This window comes from Hylobates moloch, unplaced genomic scaffold (assembly GCF_009828535.3).
Source record: "Hylobates moloch isolate HMO894 unplaced genomic scaffold, HMol_V3 SCAFFOLD_3, whole genome shotgun sequence".
Classification (NCBI taxonomy): Eukaryota; Metazoa; Chordata; class Mammalia; order Primates; family Hylobatidae; genus Hylobates; species Hylobates moloch.
In genome coordinates this window covers 19,549,437-19,574,763 of record NW_026652278.1, presented here as the reverse complement: position 1 = coordinate 19,574,763, position 25,327 = coordinate 19,549,437, and the positions used below count along the sequence as shown (strand labels likewise).

Here is a 25,327-nt window from a genome sequence, read left to right as displayed (position 1 = left end):
ATGTATTTGCTACATTAAATATTTGAAGTTAAAGTGTGATGCTTACGTATGTCGATGTCCTTGTTCTGCTTTTCTTGAGGTACTCACTTTAGTTTTATTCTCAAGTATCCTGTTTCTATTTGTGTCAGTATGTAGTTGCCACAAAAGAAAACCCCATTCAGTTCTTTTTTTAACCCTTGTTTCAAAGCTGTATCCCTAATCACTCAAAAGCTCCTCATTTTGAAGTATTTTCCTAACCACTACTTTACAATGATCCTTTGTCCTTTTTCAGTTGAATTTTCTCAAACTAGAAAAAAAATCATACCACTCCTGCTTCTCTTCAACCCTTATGCTTTGGCAGAAAATACTGATTAGCCAATTCGTCTTAAAACTTGTTTTATTTTATTATGTGTTCTTATTTCTAAGAAGTCAGCTAATACATAAAGGTAAAAAAAAAGTTCGCTGACCATCAATTCCAGTTTCCCAGAGGTAACCATCCACTGTTAAAGTGTGTGTCTTTTTGGAAATTTTCTACTCTTATAAATTGATATTAAAAAGCCTATTTGTAGAGAATTTTTTAAAACAAATGTAATGATACTATGCATACATAATGTTTTGCAGGTTTTTCTAACTTTTTTTTTTTTTGCGTATTAGTCACCTGAATGATATGACTATATCACATTCCATTGTAGATGTACTCTGTTATTTCAAACATTTCCTACTGATGGTTGTTTTGGCTAAACCATTGGTCTTTAAGTTGCCATGTGTTTGGAAAATAAGTAACCAAGTTCATCATACTCATCCTGTCTAAATACATTGTTCAGATACTTCCTTGTTTTTCTCACTGTTTCTTTCAGTATTGACATTTATCCTCATTTATTTGACAATATTATCACCTATATACACATAGCAGAAAAAAATACATATATAATAATATCCACTGTGCTGTAAGTCTCCCTGAGGGCTAGAAATACGTTTTGTCTACTACTGAATCCTAGCACCTAGAAAAGACCTGGCCTATGGTAGGTGTGCAGCAGATATTTGTTGGATGAATTTATGAGCAAATAATACTGTTTCATGAAGCACTTTTGAAAGTGTGTATTCCTCTTAGTATAAAAGTGTTACATGAAAAACAGATTTTGTGGGTTAATACATTAAAGCAGATGTGTTTTTTAAAGTCTTGCAGACTTTCTTCTTCCAGACTTAAATATGCTAATGTATTGTTGAGTGCATTAATGGGGGGATATCTGTGCAGCATTTCTAAACTTATTTGACCAGAGAACCCTTTATAAGCAGAGCTGCTCATAGGACTAATGTTTCCATGGTGTATATTTTAGGGAAAAGTGGTTTTTTTATTACTAAATTCTTAATGATTAATATTTCTTTATCATTATCTTTTTGGGGTTGTATGCCTCTATAATTCATCAAAGGGGCTAGACCTCTAATGGTGTATTGAATTAGTAAAATAGCCAGCCTGCAACATTCAGGGAGTACTTGTCCTTCTTTTTTAATCGTATGTCATTTCTCTTGCTTTACAACTTAATGGGTTTTGGAGTATTGACCATGTGCTCCATTTCAAATATTTATGCATGTAAGTAGCATAATCACAACAAATTTAGGTTACCTGAAATTGTTCTATATTCTGTGACTTAATATGGTGTCTGCAGAAATGGAAAGTAGAATTTTTTCCTTTTAAAAATACAAGAATATTTATTGTGTTTTATTTTTGTTTAAGACCTCATTTGCAGAGGATTGAGTTGATTATACTTCTACATTTATGGCTCACAAACATTGTTTCATGCAGACCCTTCTCATTTAGAATAATTTATTTAAATTACAAATTCTCCTACTTCCCCATACCCCCCGCTCTCACTCCCCTTACATTAACATACCTATAAGCAGCCATTGTGATATGTTTAATGCATATGTTTTTATTTGTATGTGATCTTGTGAAACATAATGTTTTGTGTATATTTTTTAATTTATCGTGCTATATTTTATGTATCATAAAGTTAACCCATTTCAAATCTACAATTCATTAGTTTTTAGTAAATTTAACAGGTTTTGCAACTGTAAGTACGTTGTTTTTAAAACATTTCATCCCCCAAGTGAGAACCCACATGACCACTTACAGATAGTCCCTGTCCCCTCCCATCCCTAGGCAACCATTAATTTACTTTCTGTCTCTATAAATTTGCCTTTTCCAAACATTTTATTAAATAGAATTATATATATTTTCTTGTATTTGGCTTCTTTCATTTCGCATAATGAAAAGTTCATGTGTGAAGTAGCATTTCAGTAGTTCATTCCTCTGTATTGCTGGATAGTATTCTGTTGTGTGAATATATGACATTTTATCTACCAATTCACCATTGATATTTAGATTGTTTTTTGGCTATTTTGTATAGTTTGTTATTTTGGGCTGTTATGAATAATCTTGCTGTGAGCATTGATACACAAGTTTTACATGGACGTACATTTTCATTTGTCGTGGGTAGATACCTAGAACTGGTATTGTAGAGTTATATGTTTTATGTTTAATTTTTTGAGAGCTGCTGAATTATTTTCCATAGCAGTTGCACCGTCTTACCTTCCCACTCGAAATACATGTGGGTTCCAATTTTCTACGTGTTCACCGTCACTTGTTATTTTTCATTTTTTAAAAATTCTAGCCATCCTACTGGATATGAAGTGGCATCTCATTGTGGTTTTGATATGCATTTCCCTCATGACTAATGATGTCAAGCACCTTTTCCTGTGCCTATGGGCCATTTTGATATCTTTGAGAAGTGTCTTAAGATTCTTTGCCAAATTTTTAACTGGGTTGTCTTTTCTATAATAGAGTTGTAAGAATCCTTTGTATATTCTAGGTACAAGTTCTTTATCAGATATATGATTTGCAAATGATTTTTCACATTTTTCTGCTTGCCTTTATACTTAATCATGTTCTTTGATGCATAGAAGTTTTAAATTTTGATGATGACTAATTTGTCCATTTTTTCCTTTTGTTGCTTATGTTTTTGTTGTCATAAGAATCCATTGCTAAATCCAAGGTCACAATTATTTACCCCTGTGTTTTATTCTAAAAGTCTTTTAGTTATGGCTCTTATAATTAGGTCTTTGATCCATTTTGAGTCGATTTTTGTATATGGTGTGAAGTAGGGATTCAACTTCATTCTTTTACATGTGGATATACAGTTACCCCAGAAACATTTGTCCAAAAGACTGTTCTTTCTCCGTTGAAAAGCCGTAGCAGCCTTGTTAAAAATTAGTTGATCATAGATGTATGGACAGGTCTATTCCATTGATCTCTCTGTCTGTCTTTATGCCAGTACCTTACTGTTTTGATTGTTGTAGCTTTTAATAACGTTTGAAATTGGGAAGTATAAGTCCTCTCACTTTCTTCTTTTTCAAGATTATTTTGGCTATCCTAGGTCCCTTGCAATTTGGTAAGAATTTTAGGACCAGCTTGTCCATTTCTGCCAAAATCTTTTGATTGTTTCTTATGTAAACATATTGTCTGCAAAAACAAATTCCCTTTTGATTTTTAAACTTCCTGTTTCCTTTTATTATATTACTGGCCAGTACCTCTCTTGCTTTTAAGCATTAGCAATGATGGTGGGTATCTTGTCATGCTTATAATCTTAAAGGGAATACAGGTAAATTTTCTCCAGAAGTTTAATATTTGCTGTAGCTTTGAGGAATAAGATATCTATGAAGTAAGGAAAATTCCTGTCTATTGATAGCTGGATAAAATATGCAATAAAGCAATTAAGTGAAATATTGAATATCATCTAAGTGGTAGGTATATGAATGTTTGTTACAAAAATCTTTTAACTTTCCTGTGTGTTTGAAAATTTTCCCAATGCATTGTTGGGGAGAGGGTCTCAGGAGATGAAAGCAGAACATATTTTCCCAGTAGAATACATTAGTTTTTCAGTTTATGAAGTAAAGTCGATAAAGTGTCATGGAACTGCCTGGGTTCAGGTCCCAGATTCTTGACTTACTAACTGTGGGACATTGAAAAAGTTACTTAACGATCTGTGTTTTAGTTTTCTCTAAAATATTAAAATCGTCTCATAGTTATGAGCATGGCTGGATGGATCAGTGCTTGGCACATATAAGTTTTAATGTGTGTCTATTACTAGCTGAGCACAACTGAAATATGTGCATTTAATTTTTAGAAACATGTATTTTGCTACATTGTGTTTTAAAATTTCATTTTAAAATTTTTGTTTAGTTAAGATGAGGTCAATGCCAGATCTGCTGGAGTCATGATGGGAGACGGGGATAAGAGGGGAAAAGTGGAGGAATGGACAGGTGGGGATATGAAATGGACTGATTATGTGCATTTGAATAAGAAGTTCATTCTATAATTGATTGGCCTTTTTTTAAAATAAAACTTTGTACTGCACATACACTCTGAATGTTCTATTGACTATTGAAAATCTTTACACAGCAAAAGACAAAAGCAAAAGTAACATTCATTGCATAAAACCATCCTTTGAATTTCTATAGATTGACCTAGAAGCTGGGAAGGTGAGCACTGTAGCTGGCATTGGAATTCAAGGTACAGATAAAGAAGGTGGAGCAAAAGGAGAACAACAACCCATTAGTTCCCCTTGGGATGTGGTTTTTGGAACATCAGGTATGTGAACTTTTGATATTAAATGTAAAAGTAAATTTTACTTCATATAAGATTTTAAAATATTCTTGAGGTGGTCATTTGGATTCCATTGCTAGTTACTTTATTTTATACTTTTATACCTATGCCTTGGAGTTCGTTAATTGTGTAAAAACAAAGCTAGCAGTAATATAGATATATATACTAGAGTATGTATTATATATAATATTACATATTTTATCTATAAGATAGACTGTGTGTTACTCTAAAGAATTATGTATTAGATGCACCCTCCAATTAATGTAGTTCTGAATTTCTTATATTGAAAGGATTATACTGTCAGAACTTCAGAAGATTATTCATGAACAGTAATCAGTAATAATAAAAATAAATTTATTCATAAATAAGGAACTTACAGTGTCGTTATATACTCTAGTTTGAAAAAGAAATCAGAGGCAGCTGCTTTTGCTTTAGATTTAAAAAATTTATATTAAAGTATGATAGCTTCTTTAAACTTTTACCCCACTGAATTGTGTAGACATTGATAATGAATGAAACTTAACGTTATCTTTATTATCTACATTAATTGACTAAAAGAAATCCAGGAGTACTCTTATTAGTATTCTTATTTTTTATTGGCTCTCAGTGATACTGAGATGGTCATCTACATGTCTAAAATTGGATTGATGAGTAAACAAAGTTAGAATACGTTGAAAATGAAATTTTGGACTAAATGGTTGGTGTTGTCTTCATAAAGAGTATATAAGTACCAGCTTAGTTGAAAGGCTTTACATTTGAGGTAATTTTCTTTTATGATGCCAATTTAATTATGATTCAAACACCCTACTTTTTTGTTATTAACTTTTATGAAGCACTTAATATTCATAAAATAAATGAGTGAACTTCTAGTACTACCCTCCCTTAACACTTAAGTATTTTGTGTAGGTTATTTTTGAGAATTCTATTTATGGAATTGTATGTTGTAAACATCTATAATTTGTTTTGTAGCTCACCAAGGGGGGGATGGTGTAGTAGGAGCAGTGCATCCGACTAAAGGGATACTTCATATGTAGAGAATTTTGAAATATTAATACAGTGAACTAAAACTCAGTCTCCGTTTTATTACCATGCATTAGCAATTCTAAATAATTTCAGTGCTAAATCTTCACCAGTACTTTTCACTTTTACCTCCCTGCCTTATTTGCACTACTTTTGATTATTTTTACTAAATCATATTTTAGCATGATGTTATTTATTACAAGAGCTGTTCTGTAGTGCAAGTAAACAAACTACAGCTACATCTAGCAGCATGGACAAATATAACAAGGGATATTTTGAGTGATAAAGTTACAGAATATGTACAATATAATTTCTTTGTACGTAGAAATCTACAATATGATTTCTTTTATAGCAAGTACAATAGCATTTAATACAAGCATTGGGAGATCCATTCAGACATAATGAAGTTAAAAAGTAAGAAGAATGATAAATGCACATTTTTATACTAGTGGTTCCTTATGGGAAGAGGAGCAATTAGGTAAGAAAAAGAAATAAAAGGCATCCATATGGGAAAAGAAAAGTGAAATTGTCTCTATTTGCTGATGACATGATTTTATGTATAGAAAATCTTTATGACTCCCCCAAAAGACTATTAGAGTTGATAAATTTTGTAAAGTTGAAGATTACAAAATCAACATACAAAAATTAATAGTGTTTCTATATACTAACAGTGAACTATCCAAAAAGGAAATTATGGAAACAATTTCATTGACAGTAGCATTTAAAAAAGTAAAATACTTAAGAGTAAATTTAACCAAGGAGGTGGAAAGATCTGTATACAGAAAACTATAAATCATTGATGAAACAATTTGAAGAAGACAATAAATGGAGAGATACTCCATGTTCATGGATTGGAAGAATTAATATTGTTAAAATGTTCATAGTACCCAAAGCATTATACCGATTCAGTGTAATTTCTATCAAAACTGTGTTGTCATTTTTCTTAGAAATAGAAAAAAACTGTCTTAAAATATGTATAGAACTAGAAAAGATCCTGAATAACCAAAACAGTCTTGAGCATAAAGAACAAAGCTGGAGGCATCACACTTCCTGATTTCAAGCTATGAAGCTGTTGTAATCGAAATGGCATGGTACTGTTATAAAAACACACGTATCAACCAATATAACAGGATAGAAAACCCAGAAATAAACCCAAGTATTTACAGTCAAATGATTTTCAGCAAAAGTGCCAAGAACACGCAATGAGGAAAGGACAATTCCTTCCATAAATGGTGTTGGGAAAACTGGATATCCACATGCAGACAAATGAAATTGGACCATATCATATACAAAAACCAACTCAAAATAGATTAAAGACTCACAAGGCCTGAAACGGTAAAACTACAAGAAGAAAGGAAAAGATCCACAGCATTGATCTGGGCAATGAATGATTTCTTGGATAGGACTCCAAAAAACACAGGCAACAAAAGCAAAACTAGACCAATGGGATTGCATCAAACTAAAAAGCTCTATACAGCAAAGAAAACAGTTAACAGAATGAAGAGACAACCTATGGGTTGGGAGAAAATATCTGCAGAGCATATAACCGATAAAGGGCTAATGTCCAAAATATGTAAGTGACTCAATATCAAGAAAACAACCTGACTAAAATATAGGGAAAGGGTCTCACAAACATTTCTCAAAAGAGATATGAATAGTAAGCAGATATATGAGAAAACATTCATCTCTAATCATCAAGAAAATGAGAATTAAAGCAATGATGCAATATTACCTCACACCTGTTAGAATGACTTTATCAAAAAGACAAATGATAAATGTTGATGTGGATGCGGAAAAAAGAGGATCTTTGTACACTGTTGGGATTGTAAATTAATACATTTTGGAAAATAGTATGGAGGTGCCTGAAAAAATGAAAAATAGAATATTTATATGATCCAGTAGTCCGACTTAACAAAGGCATTTAAATTGCTGTGTCATAGAGATATTTGCACTCCCATATTTATTTCAGCGTTATTCACAATTGCTAAGATATGGAGGCAACCCAAGTGTTCATCAGTGGATGAATGGATAAAGAAAATGTATATCTAAGACTGGGCATGGTGGCCCACGCCTGTAATCCCAGCACTTTGGGAGGCTGAGGCAGGCAGATCACCTGAGGTCAGGAGTTCAAGACCAGCCTGGCCAACATGGTGAAGCCCTGTCTATACAAGAATACAAAAATTAGCCAGGTGTGATAGTAAATGCCTGTAAAAATCCTAGCTGCTTGGGAGGCTGAGGTGGGAGAATCACTTGAACCCAGGAGGCGGAGGTTGCAGTGAGCCAAGATCACACCACTACACTCCAGCCTGGGCAACAGAGCAAGACTCCGTCTCTGAAAAAAACAAAAAGAAAATGTATATCTACACACTGGAATACTATACAGCTCTAAATACTGTCATTCATGACAACATGGATGGAAGCAGAGTACGTTATGCTAAGTGAAATAAGCCAAACACAGACAGACAGATACTGTATGATCTTACTTGTGGAATCTAAAAACGTCAATCTTAGGCCAGGCATGATGGCTCATGCCTATAATCCCAGCACTTTGGGAGGCTAAGGTGAGAGGATTTCTTAAGGCTAGGAGTTTGAGACCAGTCTGGTCAACATAGCAAGACACTATTTCTACAAAAGAAAGTTTAAAATAAAAAATAAATTAAAAAAAATTGTAAGAAAATCTCAGAAAAAGAACATAGGAAGGTGGTTGCTAGAGGCTAGGAATAAGGGAAGGTATGGGGAAAGGGAAGAGGTTGATCCAAGGGTACAAAGTTTCAGTTGGAGGAATAAGTTTTAGAGATAATTGTGCACTGCATGGTGACTGACTTGTAGTTATGTATTTCACAGCTGCTAAAAGAATAGATACTTAACATTCGCACCACACAGAAAAAAATGTTGGTAAGGTCATAGATATATTATTTAGCTTGATTGAATCTTTCTACAGTGTACACATAGATCAAAACATGACATTGTACCCCACAAATGTACACAATTATTATTGGTCAATTAAAAATTTGAAAAAAGAGAAAGGGACTAGAAATATCTCATTATTTTAAATCTACATGTAGTATGTAAATGCATGTGTTTATGTATTTTAAATAGTGTCTGAATATTTAACCTAACTATGCTGTACAGTTATAAAAGTAATATAAAGTGACTTTTACAAAATTACGTTTTATCTGTGTTCGTTTTTTAATTGTCATTCTTAATATGGTCAGAACATCATGCACCAAAAATAATTACTACACTAAGTTCATTTTTTCAGCAGATACATTGTAATGTTTCTAAAATGTGTGTCAGGTCTGTGTTGACTCCATTTGTACCAGACAACAACCTGAAAGACATTTAGCATAAAGGTTGAAACTCCTATCAGTATCTTTTTTTTTTTTTTTTTTTTGAGACTGAGGCTCGCCGTATCACCTAGGCTGGAGTGCAGTGGCGTGATCTCGGCTCACTGCAACCTCTGCCTCTCGGGTTCAAGCAATTCTCCTGCCTCAGACTCCCGAGTAGCTGAGATTACAGGTGTGCACCACCATGCCTGGCTAATTTTTGTATTTTTAGTAGAGATGGGGTTTCACCATGTTGGCCAGGCTGTTCTCTTAACTCCTGACCTTGAGTGATCCGCCCGCCTTGGCCTCCCAAAGTGCTGGGATTACAGGTATGAGCCACTGTGCCCAGCCAAAACCCCTATCAGTATCTAAGTACTTTAAGACTTTACCTGATTTTGAGTCATTTGTAGAAAGGATAACGTGCCAGAATCCCATTAACCTTTCTTGGCCCTTTAATCAACATTTTCCCTGGATAGAAGTTTAGCCATTCTTCTACAACCTTTAATGGTTGAAATCCAACTATTTAGTATGCTAGTCTGATAATCTACAGTGTTCGTATTTATGTACTTCAATAAATGCTTCTCTGACTCCCATTATTAATATGATACAAAATACCATGAAAATATTTTTGCTTTAAAAAAGATCAGATGACACAGGGAGTTTTGAAGGAATAAATTTGATGCAGTATGACTAATATATTTTTATTTTGTTAAAATAAGAAGTTATATCTTTATGTCTAAAATTTGAGAGAAGATTCTTATACTGCCTTATCACATTGACTTGGTGTTGAGTTTTCTTTAGGTTAAGTAGGTATAATTTATATAAAGTAAAATTTACCCTTATTAGGTATGTAATTCTATGAAATTTGACAAATATGTGCAGTCTTGTAACTTTTACCACAGTCAAGATACAGAATATTTTCATCCCGAAAAGTTATTTCATAGCCTGTTGTTGACTCTTCCCCCGACCATCATCACACTCACCCCAGCAACTGGCAGCAGTGATCTCTTTCCTGTTCTCTGTCATCTTTCATGTCTGACTTCTTCCATTTAGCATAATGTTTTTGAGATTCATCTCTGTGGTTCCATGTATCAGTAATTTGTTCTCTTTTATCAATGAGTAGTAGTTCGTTTTATGGCTGTACCACAGTTTGTTTATTCATTCACTAGTTGATAGACATTTGAAGGTATTTCTAGTTTTCAGTGGCTATAGAAAACCTCCATAAACATTTGTGCACGGTTTTTGTTTTGTGGTAATATGCATTCTCTTCTTTTGGGCAAATGCCTAAGAATGAGATTACTGGGTCATATGGTAAGTGAATGTGTACAAGAAACTGCCAGACTGTTTTCCACAGTGGCTGTTTTCTTAAAGTCCCAAATGTCTGTTGGGAGTCATTGCTTCTGCCTGAAGAACTTCTTATGACACAGGTCTGCTGGCAGTGATTTCTCTTGCCTTTATTCTGGTCTGAAAAAGTATCTAGCTTTCATTTTTGAAAATTATTTTTATTGCATATGTGAATCTGGATTAATATTTTTTCTTTTAATATTTTAAAGATATTACTCCATTGTCTTTTGACTTACATAGTTTTCCACAAGACATCTGTTTTAATATTATCTCTTGTTCTTTATATGTAAAGTGTATTTTTTTCTCTGGTTGCTTTCAAGATTCTATCTTTGGTTTTCAGCAGTTTGATATATCTAAGAATTATCCTGCTTGGAGTTCTTAAATCTGTGGTTTGACATTCATTATTTTCAAGAAATTCTCACTCATTATCTCTTCAGATATTTTTTTCTGCCCCTTTCCGTCTTTCTCTTTCTGGGACTTCAGTTACTCATGTTAGATTTCTTCTTAATATTATATTCAATAACTCTTGCATATTGTGTTCTTTTTATTCATTCTTCTTTTTTTTCTTTTTGTACTGGTAATTTCTACCAATTAATCTTCAGTCATTAATTCTTCAGCTGTGTCTAGTCAACTGATGAGCCTGTTGTATAGTCCATTCTCATACTGCTATAAAGATACTACCTGAGACTAGGTAGTTTATAAAGAAAGGAGGTTTAATTAACTCACAGTTCCACATGGCTGGGGAGGCCTCAGGAAACTTAAAATCACAGCAGAAGGTGAGGAGGAAACAAAGCACATCTTACTTAGCAGGCAGCCAAGAGAGAGTATCAAGGGGGAAGTGCCAGACACTTACCAAGCAACCACATCTTGTAAGAACTCATTCACTATCATGAGAACAGCATGAGAGAAACTACCCTCATGATCCAATCACTTTCCACGAGGTCCCTCCCTCGACATGTGGGGATTACAATTCAGATTACAATTTGAGATGAGATTTGGGTGGGAACACGGCCAAACAATATCATTTGTAGAAGGAATTTTTCATCTCTAATATTATGCCTTTTTAATATAGCATTTGCATTTCTTACAGATTCATCTCTGCTGAAATTCCTTATCCATTTAGGTGTGTTGACCACCTTTTTCTCTAGGTTCTTTAACATACTATGCATAGTTATTTCAAAGTCTGTATTAGATAGTTCCAAATTTGGGGACTATCCTCGAGTCTGTTTCTGATCATTCCTTTGTTACTCAGAAGTGGGTAATGTTTTTGCTTTTATGTGTGTCTTCTCATGATTTATTATATGTCAATCATCTTGTATAAAAGAATAGAGGCTGAGATAAATAGTACTTATGTTATAATTATTGAAGATTGAGTCAATTTGGTCAGGAGCTGAGCTGGTTTTATTATTGCTATGTCAGTGCACCATATGTTTTAAATTCCTCTAGCTGGGCAGCTGTTGCCTTCTGATTTTGCCTCAGTACATGGGCCAAGATTAGCTGGAGGATTTTCTCAGTGTTAGTCCTCTACCCTCAGCTCTGTCATCCCTGTAAAACGAAGCCACATGGTGGTTCCCTCTCTCCACTCTTGCAGCCGTCCCAGGGATAGACTGCTACTAGTTGTTATTCTGCCCCAGGCTTGTGTTGTGGATGGGGATGTTCTCTGTTGTTCAGACTCAGCCTTGGGAAGGCCCTGAGTGCCTAGGCCTTGAGGAAAGGATGTGGGGAGCTTTTTCATTGTTGCTGTTCCTCTCTCTGGCAGCCAGACTCTGTCTTGTGTCTGTGATTGGTTTGGGGAGCCTCCTGTTTCTCCCCTAGCAGAATGAGAACTCTGCTTGGTTTCAGTAGGGCATTTTTTCATCTACCTTTTCCACAGCTGTAAATGGTATTTTCCTGTGCTCTGTGCAAAGTGACAGGCTTTGCTGCCCTTCCCTAGTGACTTAAGACTTTGATTCCTAAGAGGTTTAGAGACTTTGTAGAAACAAATCTGTGTAGAAGCACTGATGGAGAGTTTCACGGATGCTGTTAGGAAGGTTCTAGTCATAGGTACTTAAAATGACAGAATTTTTTTAAAGCTGGATTTCAGGTAATTTTCATGTTGACATTTGTTGATTTTATTTCTGTTTTCTAAAAATATGTCTAATCTCTACTGATAATTATGAGTGAGTTTTGCCTTTAAAAATATTCTCAGAACCTTTTCAGCCTCTGTCATTGTTGTTTTAAAAAATTTTTAATTTGTGATTGTTGAAAGTCAGTAATATTAAGTGTACTCTTTTTTGTAATTTTACCTTTTATTTTAGATTGGGAGGTATGTGTCCAGGTTTGTTGTGTAGGTCTAAGTATACTCTTAATTTAAAATGGAAATGTTCATGATTACCACATTCTTGTTAGAGGAAACAAATCTAATACCCATACTCAGTGATGGAACTGTGTGCTTTGGAGACCACACTCCAGGATGAACAGTTGTAAATTGTTAATATGACTCTTGTTACTTTGATAGACATTATAAATGCTAGCCCACTTTTTTTTTTTTTTAGACTTTCATTTTGTACAAAAACAAACTCTTCAGTGCTCAGGGTAAAAATTTCTGGAGAAGTGGTCTAGCACGGTGGCTATGAGCAGGGACCCTGGAGCCAGAACAGCTAGGTTTGCAGCTCCACATCTTAGTAGTTGTGTGACTTTGGACAAGTTTCATAGCCTCTTTATACCTCAACTTTCCCATCTAAATTGATGATACAAATAGTACCTACCTGAAAGGCTTACCATGAGGATAAGAATTAATATATGTAAAGCACTTAGAACAGTGTCTGGTGCATAGAAAGCATAATATAATATACGTGTTTGCTATTATCACTGTTTTCTATAAGATAAGAATTTTGTCATAAAGTGTCACAAACAGATGCTGATGATCTGAACCAAACAGGAAATGGGAAGACAAGGGACTAGAAAATAACTTTAAAGACATTATCCAACCATAGACCATTCCCAGGGGTACAGGGAGAGAAAGGCAGATAGGTAAACCTCACTCTGCGTCCTGGAGTAGGAGGCTGTGGGTACATTTAATCAGATCCCTGTTTCTGATCACAGACAGAAATGCACTTGAGTACTTGTTACCAGAGCTAAGTCCATGGATCAGAGGCAGAAGGGAGGGTGAAAAAGGGACAAGCAGAGAACTGAACCAAATAGTTCCTTCATTCTCATCAGAACATTCATAATCTAGAGTCAGATTCACTAATGAATCATTTTCCAAGTTTAGCTGGGTGAATTTCAGCAAATTATTTAGCCTCTTTGAAGCTGGCTTTTTATAAAATGAAGATGATGATAATAAGACTTGTTGAGGTTGTTGAACTGAAGGAAATAATTCATGTAAAATGATTAGCTCGGTGCCATCAACACAGAAAGTGACCTGGGTGATGATTATCATTATCCTCATAAGTTGGTATCTAGAATTCCAAACACCTGAACCCTGACCTGACACTGCTGCTGCTTCTCTACTTTTTCTCCTTCCTCGGGCATCTGAAGGAAATAAGTACACAGAGACCAAAACTAAACCAATGCCCATACTTTATCTATCACTGGGAAGCTTTTGCCTTATTATAGTAAGCCCCAGCTGAGCTAGACCGACCTGTTTGGAGAACTAGATAACAAAGTTAAATTTGATCTTTCACTCAGCTATGCACCAACATAGCTCTCCTTTGCCAAGACAGAGGCTCTAAAAGCAAGCTAAGAAAAGCAAATGTTTTTGTTCCTAAAGCTTAGAGCTAAATTTGCCTAACTCACCCTTCTGAGATTTTCTTAGAGTGGGACATTGATGTGAAAGAGAAAGAAAAAGGCAGTTTTCAAGGTGGGAACAGGATGACAAACCAGTTCAGAAGGAATTCTTGCAGTAATCCCTGATAGTGGCTTAGGTCAAGGTGGAGGTGGTGAGAAGTGGTCAGATTTTGAATATATTTTGAATAAGGAGCCTACATAATTTGCTGATGGATCATGTGTGACATGTGAGAGAAAGGAGGAATTAAAGATGACTCCAAGGCTTATGACCTGAGAAGCTAAAAGGACGGAGTGCTTTTATTTTCATTTACTTGGTCAAACTTGCAGTCTTGTTACCCATAAGGTCCTAACATTGGCTGGAGCTGACTTTCCAATCAAGATAAGTTGTATAAAAATATCTGTCTATATTTCTCTCAATAATGGTTCTCAGTGTAGAAGGCTTATAAATCTTTTCTTATATTTACCCTTAGGTGTTTGATGTTTTTAAATGTCATTATAAATTTTCTGTTATATTTGCTGCTGTAAACTGATAAAAGAATTTATCCTTGCTTGTACCCAACAACATTGCTAAATTCCTGTATAAAATTGTGAAGATTTTCTATGTACATAATTATGTCATCTGCTAATAACTACAGTTTTATTTCTAATCTTTTTGTACTTTGCTTCTTTTTCCTTCTTTGTTGCACAAACTAGGACCTCCATAAGGTGTTAAATAGAAGTGTTGATAGTAGGTATCTTTGTCTCATTTTTATTCTTGGGGGATGTTTGTAGGATTTTGTTCTTAAGTAGGATGTTTGCTGTGACTCTCTTAAAAATGTTCTTTATAAGATTAAATAAATTGCCTTCTGATCCTAGTTTGCTAAGAGTTTTTATCATGAATGGAAGCTTGTTAGAGATGTTGAAAGGCTTTACTGTTATGCGTGGCTTTGGAGTTCTCAGCCCTATCAGATCCCAAATCCCCTTCCTATAATACATTTTATGAAAAGCCTCCTTTAGCATACCTAAAGTGAAATTCATAGGTAATATAATCCACCTGTGCTATATATTGATATATACATATTATAAATATAGAGAAGAAATAAGCATAATTTATAATAAAATAGTGTAGTCATTATGTAAATGATCTGGCATGACTATATTATTTGATATATTACCCATCAAATATCCACAGCATTTTTTAGGGTGGGCTGCCACTCCCATTCAGCATCATTGTTTGAGAGGATAATAGTGCGGGTTTACATCTATAGCAGACTTCTGGGATTAGAGATGAATCATTAGTACTATTAGGAAATACCAACCATCATTAGGATAGTTTTAGGGCTTTCTTTTTTTGTGGTTTCTAGGGGAAAGTTTACTCATTCAACAAATACCTGCTGAGCGTTTGGCATGTGCCAGGCACTATTCTGTGTGCTACTAATAAAACTGTGAATAAAACAAAGTTGCTGGCCTCTTAGACCTTATGCTCAGTAGAGGAGAAAGGCAGTAAATTAATAAATAAGTAACATGTAAGATAGTGATAAATGCTACAGTGAAAAATAGGCAAGGTAAGGAGCTAAGAATGATGGGTGTGTGTGGGGGCGGGTATTAGATGGGGGAGTAGGGGAGAAGCTTGAGCAGAGATCTGAATGTTCATATCTGGGTGTAAGCTTTCTAGGATAAGAAAGGTATAGAAGTTGAAAGACAGCAAATTGTTTAGCAGCTAACATGACGTCTGGCACCATGTTAGGTGCTTTGTTTATACTGTTTTATTCCTTCCAGTAATCTTATGTAGAGAGTGATGATGTGCTAATTTTACAGATGAGGAAATTGAGGCACACACATTAGAAAGTGATGTAGCTACTACAATTCAAATCCAGACCCACCTGGTTCCAAAGCTAAGGAACTGGTAAAGGAATGCTTTCAGGAGCCCTCTTCTTTTAGTGGTCTATCACATTACCATAAGAGTAATTACATTTCATTCAGAGAAATGGGAGAACAGGGTAGAGGACTTGAAAACATAATCATTTACATTTTTTCATGTAGCATTTTAAAAATATTTGAACCGGCTGGGCACGGTGGCTCACGCCTGTAATCCCAGCACTTTGGGAAGCCGAGGTGGGTGGATCATGAGGTTAGGAGATCGAGACCATCCTGGCTAACACGGTAAAACCCCATCTCTACTAAAAATACAAAAAAATCAGCCGAGTGTGGTGGTGTGTGCCTGTAGTCCCAGCTACTCGGGAGGCTGAGGCAGGAGAATGGCGTGAACCTGGGAGGCAGAGCTTGCAGTGAGCCGAGATTGCGCCACTGCACTCCAGCCTGGGGGACAGAGTGAGACTCCATCTCAAAAAAAAAAAAAAATGTTGAACCAATAAAGGCTTTGAAATATTGTGAATGGAAAACATTCCAAATTAAGTTAGAATGAATAAGATTATTCATTTTCATGGGCTTTCCATGTTTTTATTTCTACCACCTACTGAAGTTTTTGTTTTTCTTGGTCATTTCCATAGTTGATAATACCATTGACTATGCAGGAACATAAAAGTCATTTTCATTGTTTAATACTAAAAAATTTATTATCTTAGATTTATGGTAGATTTAACAGAAATAAGCAATTCTAAACTGAGTGCTTTCTTAGGTACCAAATATCTGTTGGTAATACATGCATTGTTAATACTTACTGTAAAATTAACAAACTTCTTAAGTGGAAGAGGTTGTATTATACTTTTTACCCTCTATGATGTCTATTGAAGGGCTGTTCAGTTTGTAAATGTATTTATATTTTCCTAGTATAAATATGTAAAATTAAGGTCCAGATTCACTAAATGATCATGGCTAACATTTGAGCGATGTTGCCTCCAGGCTTTACTCTGAGTGCATCATATGCTTTGAGCCTTTTATTTGAATGTCAGTATATCTAACATAACAGAATATTTTATTAGCTTAGGTTTCCTGTTCATTTTAGTAGTCCCAGGTTGTGGCTCTAGAATAACTGGAACATTGTGGTATGCAAAAAATTAATTGTGGAAAGCTTTTGATGTAGTTTTAAGGTGATTAAGCAGAGACAGTCCCCAGAATATATGTGTGCCAGTGTCACTTTTAATAGTTTATGTCATGTAAAATAAGAAATCAGATGTTTAAAAACATTGTTAATACTCACTGTAAAATTAACAAACTGCTGAGGCAGAGTTCAGATGCAGAGATGCAGAGGACATATTTCTAGTAAGAATACTTTGGATACCTGTGAAATTATTGTGGGTAAAATTACAAGTCTAAAAAAGTAAACCTTTCACAAGAAAACAAAATTTTCAAAGATAACTTGAAACATTGCAGATCCTTTTATTTATCAGATGATTTATAAACACATTGTTATCCTCCATAAATTTAACATTTTAAAACCATTGGAGTGTTTGTATTAACCAGATATGTATATTATAATAATAATGATTTATTTTTATAAAGGTTCAGAGGTCCAAAGAGGTGACATTTTGTGGATAGCCATGGCAGGGACTCATCAGATATGGGCACTCCTACTGGACTCTGGCAAACTGCCAAAGAAAAAGTAAGTGACAGCCTCTCTCTTTGAGTAGAGTGTACTACTTGGTGTTCATATAATTTCTTTTTTCAAAATCACCATCCTCACTGTACCAGTCAGGATGCGCTAGGTTGTACTGCCATAGCACACAACGCAGATTCTCAGTGACTTAAAACAAGGCGTGTTTCTTGCTCACTCACGTGAGTTCACTGGGGAGCGCTACTCTGTCGCCCAGGCTGATGAAACAGCCTGGAGCTGTCGGGAGCTTTGCCAGTCATCCTGGCACAGTGAGAGAGAAAGAGGTAGTAAGTCACTCAGTGACTGTTAAAATTTCTACTCAGAAGTGACACACATCACTTCTACTTACATTTTATCAGCCAGAGTAAGTCTTAGGGCCACACTTCACTTCAGGGAACCTGCAAAGAATCATTCTCCTTACTGTCTAGAAAGAGAACTAAGAATATTCAGTGGACCCTTATCTTTTAAGACATAGTTGAACTATCTCTAATCATTCATTCAAATAGTTGAATACCACATAGCAGAGTGCTTAATAACTCAGTTTTTGTAGTCAGGCCTGAGACTGAATCCTGGCTCTGCCATTTATTATCTGTGTGAGTTTAGGAGAGCCACTTTAACTTTTGAAGCCTCAGTTTCCTTATTTATATTACCTCATAGGCTTGCTTTGAGAATTAATAATACATGTGGAGAACTTGGCATAGTGCCTAACATGTACAGTAAACATAGGTAGCTTTGCTGTCACAAGGATATAAGGATGAAAGGGTAGTGTCTGCAAAGTTTCTCATGTTTTTTCCTTAGACCCTTTCATCTTCCCCCAATACCCCAGGCAGAGCTGGCCATACTCTTCTCTGTGACCTCACTGTACCTGGTATATAGTTACATCACTGCGCTAAGTTTTCCTGCCCCAACCCACTGCCCCTTCCTCTTTCTCTCTCTTCTCTCTTTTTGATTGTTCTTGTTTTTAGCCATTTCCTCCTACTAAACTGTCTCTTAAAGGAAAGGATCCTTTCCCATTCATTTTTGTGTCCCTTGTACCCAGCACAGTATTTGGTACCTAAGAGGAGCTCAGTAAGGGTTTGCGAATAAATGAATAAAAGCCATTAACCAGAAAGGCTGTCAAATAGCCATGGAAAATGATCATCTCAAGTTACCATTATTAATAGAAAGCCACATTTATATAGATCATTCAAAATAGCGATATTCCAAATAGTGTGTATGTTTGTGCATGTTGCTTTGGACACATTTATATAATGTTTTAAGACATTTAATCATTTAGCAAATATTTATGAAACGTACTATATGCTAGGCAATAGGGATGAAATAACATGCTCACTATGTTAAGGATACAATGAAAAGATGTGGTTGTTGTCATCAGTGAACTTATAGAGGAAGAATCAGATCAGCAAACCATTAAAAGTTAGTGTGTGCAGGCCGGGCGCGGTGGCTCACGCTTGTAATCCCAGCACTTTGGGAGGCCGAGGCAGGCGGATCACGAGGTCAGGAGATCGAGACCACGGTGAAACCCCATCTCTACTAAAAGTACAAAAAATTAGCCGGGCGTAGTGGCGGGCGTCTGTAGTCCCAGTTACTCGGAGAGGCTGTGGCAGGAGGATGGCGTGAACCCGGGAGGCGGAGCTTGAAGTGAGCCGAGATTGCGCCACTGCACTCCAGCCTGGGCAACAGAGTGAGACTCCATCTCAAAAAAAAAAAACAAAAACAAAAAAAAACTTAGTGTGTGCAGAAGGAATCGCTGCAAATTGAAATTGTTCGGCCAGGCGCGGTGGGTCACGCCTGTAATCCCAGCACTTTGGGAGGCCGAGGTGGGCAGATCACAAGGTCAGTAGTTCAAGACCAGATTGACAACATGGTAAAACCCCGTCTCTACTAAAAATACAAAAAGTTAGCTGGGCGTGGTGGCGTGCACCCGTAGTCCCAGCTACCCAGGAGGCTGTGGCAGGAGAATCACTTGAACCCAGGAGGCGGAAGGTTGCAGTGAGCCGAGATTGTGCCACTGCACTCCAGCCAGGGCGACAGAGCGAGACTCCATTTGAAAAAAAAAAAAAATTGAAATTTTTCCTTATATAAGTAAGAGGAAGATGCAACATCAGTAAGATTTGAGTTGTCAAGTAGGGCTTCTTGGAAGAGGCAACTAAACAGTGACCTGATAAAGTAGTAGGAGTTAGGGAGAGTGGGAAGTTTTCCAGGCAAGAATTGGCACTAGTGATGTCAGTAGAAGCCAGATCACTCTGTGCCTTGTGAGTACTTTTAAGGGATTTGGATATTCTACAAGCCTTTCTAGAAAGGTTTAAGCTGGGAAGTGACATGATTAGATTTGTGTTTTTTAAAGAACACTGGCAGCACTCAGAGTGCAGCAAGACTAGAGACAGAGATAAGAGATACCACTGAGGAGCCTATTGCTGTTATCCAGGCAAGAGGTGATAGTAGCCTGAACAGTGAGATTACCAATAAGATTTTACATGAGGCATAATTATAAACAGCAAACAGAAGTTGCCAGAATATGCTGTTCTGGGTGATGGCTGTTTTAGGCATAGATGGTCCAGAGCTGCCTAAATTTCCTCATAAGTAGAGTTGTCACTCTCCTTCATAATAGGAAATTGGCACTAGGACCACACTGACCTGTATTTTAATTTTAAGGAAGTATTATCTTTATTACCAATCTTCAGGTGGTAATGACCCTTAGCATTTTAAAAGTTATTGTTTCTCCCTACTCTTTTCTTTATTTAATTAAGGAAACTCTTTTTTAAAGTATTAAGACTCCTTGTAGACTCCTTTCAATTAATTTGTTTAGCATATTAGTTATTACATATATTGTACTTGCTATGTTTATACATTTCTTGAATAAGTGGCCATATTTTATGCATGCTAAATCCCTTTGCCTCTGTCCCCTGCTCCCTACCTAACTTATTATGGGAACATATCAGCCAGTAAGTGATGGTGAGTTCAGACTTTTGCATGTTGTACCATATTCAGAAACGATTTACACAGACTCTCATTTTGTGTCCTGAGTCAGCTGCTTCCCTTCCCTCAACACAACACACTACCATGTCTTCCTTACAATCTCTCTGGCATAAACTTAGAAACCAGGGTCTAAAACTTTCTCTGCATTACAAAAGGAATCATTGCAATAGTTCTTTAGAAATTTCCCTAATGTACATAAGAAATTGATTTGTACAATTGATATAATTGTACATAATTATCCCATGTAATTGTAAGATAATTATGTACAATTATATCATTTTTCATATATTAGTAATAATGTCTGACCTGGCTATCTTTCAAAAATTATTCTTTAATTCCTTTTGCTAGTCTCTATTTATATACAAGAACACAAAACATTTTTAATGAAAATTGAAGCTTTAAACTATCAAGAGCTAGATAATCTTTTTAGTTCCCTTTCAGAACCTCATATTGCATGAAACTAAGAAGTTAAGAATTTAAGGTAGTAAAAACAACGTATCTCATCAATAATCTGATCATTATTTTTATCTTATAATTCTAACTCTATCAGGGGTTTCTCATTTAACATTTGAAAGTGATTTCAGTTTTGTGTATATCAAAGTAAAGTAAGAAGTTCCCTACACAGTGGGTAAATAAGTTAATGGTTGGAAAAATGATCATGAAAGCTGACTTGAACAATTTAACTAGGCTAAGATCACTAGTTTGTTTTTTTATGAGGCTTATCACTATTGATTATTTACATTCATTTATTTAAGAACTAAATTGCACACAATATACCACATGTTGACTCCACCTATGAACTTGTCTTTTTCAGTGAGTTAACAAAAGGAACCTGCCTTAGGTTTGCTGGAAGTGGAAATGAAGAGAATCGAAACAACGCCTATCCTCACAAGGCAGGTTTTGCCCAACCTTCAGGCCTTTCCTTGGCCTCTGAAGATCCCTGGAGCTGCTTGTTTGTAGCAGATAGTGAGAGCAGTACAGTGAGAACCGTTTCACTGAAAGATGGAGCAGTGAAGCACCTCGTAGGAGGAGAAAGAGACCCCATGGTAATGACAGTCATTCTTGCACAGTACGCTCAGACACTGAGCAAGTTCTCAGTTTTGTGAATTATAGAAAGTCAATAAGATTTAAGAGAGACCATCCTTGGCCTATGTGCGAATCAAAATGAAAGTCAAACCAAAGGAAATGTGAATATAAAGCAACATGAGGAACACACCATCTAAGAAAAGTCAACTGACTCTACTTTATTGTGTATAAATGTTAAGGTTTCAGGGAGAAAGAAAGGGTGAAGCATTGATTATTGGAGAAAAGAAAAAATGTAAATTAGATATTGGGCAGTGGGGCGGAAAGAGCACCAGACTAGTGGACTTGACCTATTCCTGACCAGATGTAGTATTGTGAGTAAAACTACTAAGCACCACCGATTAATACAGGTTCAAAATACTGTCATTTTTTTCTAATCTGAATCAAGTATCCAACCCTATTTATATGAAAATGAGCATTTTCTCTTTTAACTTAAATACCACTTATAACTATTTGAATTTTCACTTCATATTCTAACAAAACACTGTAAAAATTATAACTGCTGTTTCTTTTCTTTTAAAAAAAAATTAAAGAATTTATTTGCTTTTGGTGACGTTGATGGAGTAGGAATCAATGCAAAGCTTCAACACCCCCTTGGAGTAACATGGGACAAAAAAAGGAATTTACTTTATGTGGCAGACTCCTACAATCACAAGGTGAGTCGTGACAGAATTATATAATATCTTGCTTTTTGTGTGTGGCGTTTAAAATACTGAAAGATCTGTGAGCCTCCTACAACTGCCACTCTAAAATATAGAAAGGAGTAACAGTCTTTGACAACTATAATCCAGCATGTTCTGCTGTTTTCTTGGTCCTTTCTTTGCCAGGAGGTTATGATGGTATTCTGAACTAGGGAAAGCACTGAACCAGTTCCAATGGCAATAGCCAACAGTTGTGAATTGCAACCCATCAAAGCTGCTTAGTAACATATTCAGTATATCAAGAGAAGGCAAATAGCAGGGAAATTAATATGTCAACTAACGAATGTTTTTGAGCTGTTGCATAGTTACAATGCCTGTTAGTAAATAATTTTTTCAGCAGCATTTCCATTTTTGTCTATTAAATTGTCTTAAGTTTTATTGCATTTTTGCTTTTTACAAAAATCAGTGGATAATAAGTGTTCATACAGTACTTCATGATGTGAGACCATAAATTTAATATAATTGAGACATAACTGGCAATCATTAAGTTTAACAAGGTAGCAAATTCTCAGGCAATGCTAGATGCTCAGGAAGACAAAGTCAGTTCAGTTGTGAAAGTGTGTCCCATTGTGAAGAAAAACAATTCAATTAAAAAAATTTTTTTTAATTCCAGAAATAATTTCATCAAAGATTGCTTCCAGAAGATAAGATGGAGCTAAGGATTTTACATTGTTTTTAGTTCTTATAATAGAATATCTCCCCTTAGACTATAATTTGAATGTTTGGCTTTTCAAGAAAATATGGAAATAACTATTCCTTTTGTGAGATTTATTGAGAATATTAATGGCAATCAGAAATTAGCTTGCTTGATACTATACTCTTCCATACTACAAACATGAGATTGATCTTCAGATATATGAATTTTTGTTCTTTCTTTTTTAGATTAAAGTTGTGGATCCAAAAACAAAAAACTGTACAACATTAGCAGGAACTGGAGATACAAATAATGTTACCAATTCCAGTTTTACCGAGTCAACTTTTAATGAACCAGGAGGCTTGTGTATTGGAGAGAACGGACAATTATTATATGTAGCAGACACCAATAATCATCAAATTAAAGTGATGGATTTGGAAACTAAAATGGTATCGGTGGTAAGTAATTTTAAAACGTAAGTTAAAGGATGTGGTTTTAAGAATGATGCTAAGATCCTCACAGCACTGACAGAGGCATTTTTGGTTAGACTATCTCCAGGAGAGTAGTAAGTGGATGCTTCTGTCGTGTTCTTTGACAAAGAGACCAGCAGGACTGCTTTAAGGATGTCCTTCTATTCTTAAAATAAAAGTTCCATCTGTGCTGAGAGTTTGAGAAAAATACTGGAAATTGGAGAGAATCTACTGAACCTTCAAGAAAAAAAAAAAGGAGAGGACTCAGATCTGTTTTTAAGTGTATAGACATAGTGACATACACTACATACACCTGCTCTGTGGGTTGGGTTATTTAGCTTTTTGCTTTTGTTTTTTTTTTTCCAGTGATCTTTAGATTAACGTGTAACCTTTGTTTCCCTGTGATGAATCCATTACCAAATAATCTAACAAAAGCTTTAGAAGCCACTTTCTCAAGACGTTGAAAATAAGATTGTGGAAGAAACTTAAATGAGTTATAGTCAATTTTTAAAGATATAGACATGGTTTCTTATAGAATTTTCAAGGAGAAATGTCTATTATAAACTAACTCTTGATGTATGACACTTACCTGAAAAAAATGCAACAGTTTTTTTCTGAAGTCTGGTAATTTGCATGGTATATTTTTAAAATAAAAAACACAGATTACTATTGCAACATGTGTCATTTCTGTTCACATAGATCTCTGATATAAGATGAATAACATTTTCTTATAGTTGACAAGGAAAATTATAAGAAAATGTATATCTACTATGTTTAAATGTATAAACTTTTGCTTTAATTTCCTGCATCTATACATTGGACAGTTACTTTAATTCTGCCTCATTCATAAGTGTTGGGTTTTGTTGTTGTCGCTAAGATAAACTTTCTCTGTATCTACAAAAATAATCTTGAGGGCATCTAACTAACACATTCTAATTCAAACTAGAATGGCCATTAGTTTCATTGACATAGAACTTCATTATTCTACTAAAGTCTAAAAACATGCTCTCTCATTCTGTAATTAATATAAAGTTCTTATGTTTTAATAACAAATTTTCTTATTTCCTAGCTCCCCATCTTCAGATCTGAAAATGCTGTGGTAGATGGCCCATTCCTAGTAGAAAAACAGAAGACATTACCCAAACTGCCTAAATCTGCTCCAAGCATTAGGCTTTCCCCCGTGACTGCATGTGCTGGCCAGACTCTTCAGTTCAAACTCAGATTAGAGCTCCCATCAGGATCAAAGCTAACTGAAGGAGTACCCAGTTGCTGGTTTCTAACAGCTGAAGGTATGAGTATAAGCTTGCAAATACTAATACATCATATATTCTTGATGTTTAATCTAGTTATTTTTTATTTGTTAGGTGATATTTTTACTCTGTATAGGCAAGATTTGAAGGAGATCATATGAACAAATGAATCCAGATCCAACCCCACATTGGCCGTTTGCTTTAGTCATCAAGAGTCTTTCCTCCCCTTTGTTAAAGAACAGTGTAACTCACCAAAAGTTACAAGTCAGTTCTTAGCATGATTTATCGGAATATGGACTTTCCTATACCTCATCCCTTATTCTGATCCTGTTCTTCATTCTATTCTTGTTCCGAAAAGAATCTTAGAGTTAAAAAGTCTGAAACAGAGAAATAAAGTGGAGCCTTCTTATTTAACATCTTTTTCTGTGACTCTTCCTTTCAGTCACTCTTAGGCATTCCTCCCTTTCTTCTATTCGTGCATCACAGTGTGAGCTAGCTCCTTATTTCATTAATCTATGGTAAGGAATCAGTATACTGCTTGCCTTGCAGTAGTGCTTTCCAATATCTTAACCTGGTGG

The 25,327-nt window shown here is 35.4% G+C and overlaps 1 protein-coding gene across 3 annotated transcripts in view; it reads left to right on the top strand.

Annotated features, from left to right (window-relative positions):
* The window catches only part of NHLRC2 (NHL repeat containing 2), a 62,018-nt gene that overhangs the window by 24,947 nt on the left and 11,744 nt on the right, over nt 1-25,327 (top strand). For all 3 annotated transcript variants that reach the window (XM_032177374.2, XM_032177387.2, XM_032177377.2), the window contains 6 exons: nt 4,498-4,627; nt 17,542-17,641; nt 21,426-21,657; nt 22,228-22,350; nt 23,278-23,487; nt 24,569-24,788. In XM_032177374.2, coding sequence (XP_032033265.1) covers nt 4,498-4,627; nt 17,542-17,641; nt 21,426-21,657; nt 22,228-22,350; nt 23,278-23,487; nt 24,569-24,788 — 1,015 coding nt within the window. The remainder of the gene's footprint in view (nt 1-4,497; nt 4,628-17,541; nt 17,642-21,425; nt 21,658-22,227; nt 22,351-23,277; nt 23,488-24,568; nt 24,789-25,327) is intronic.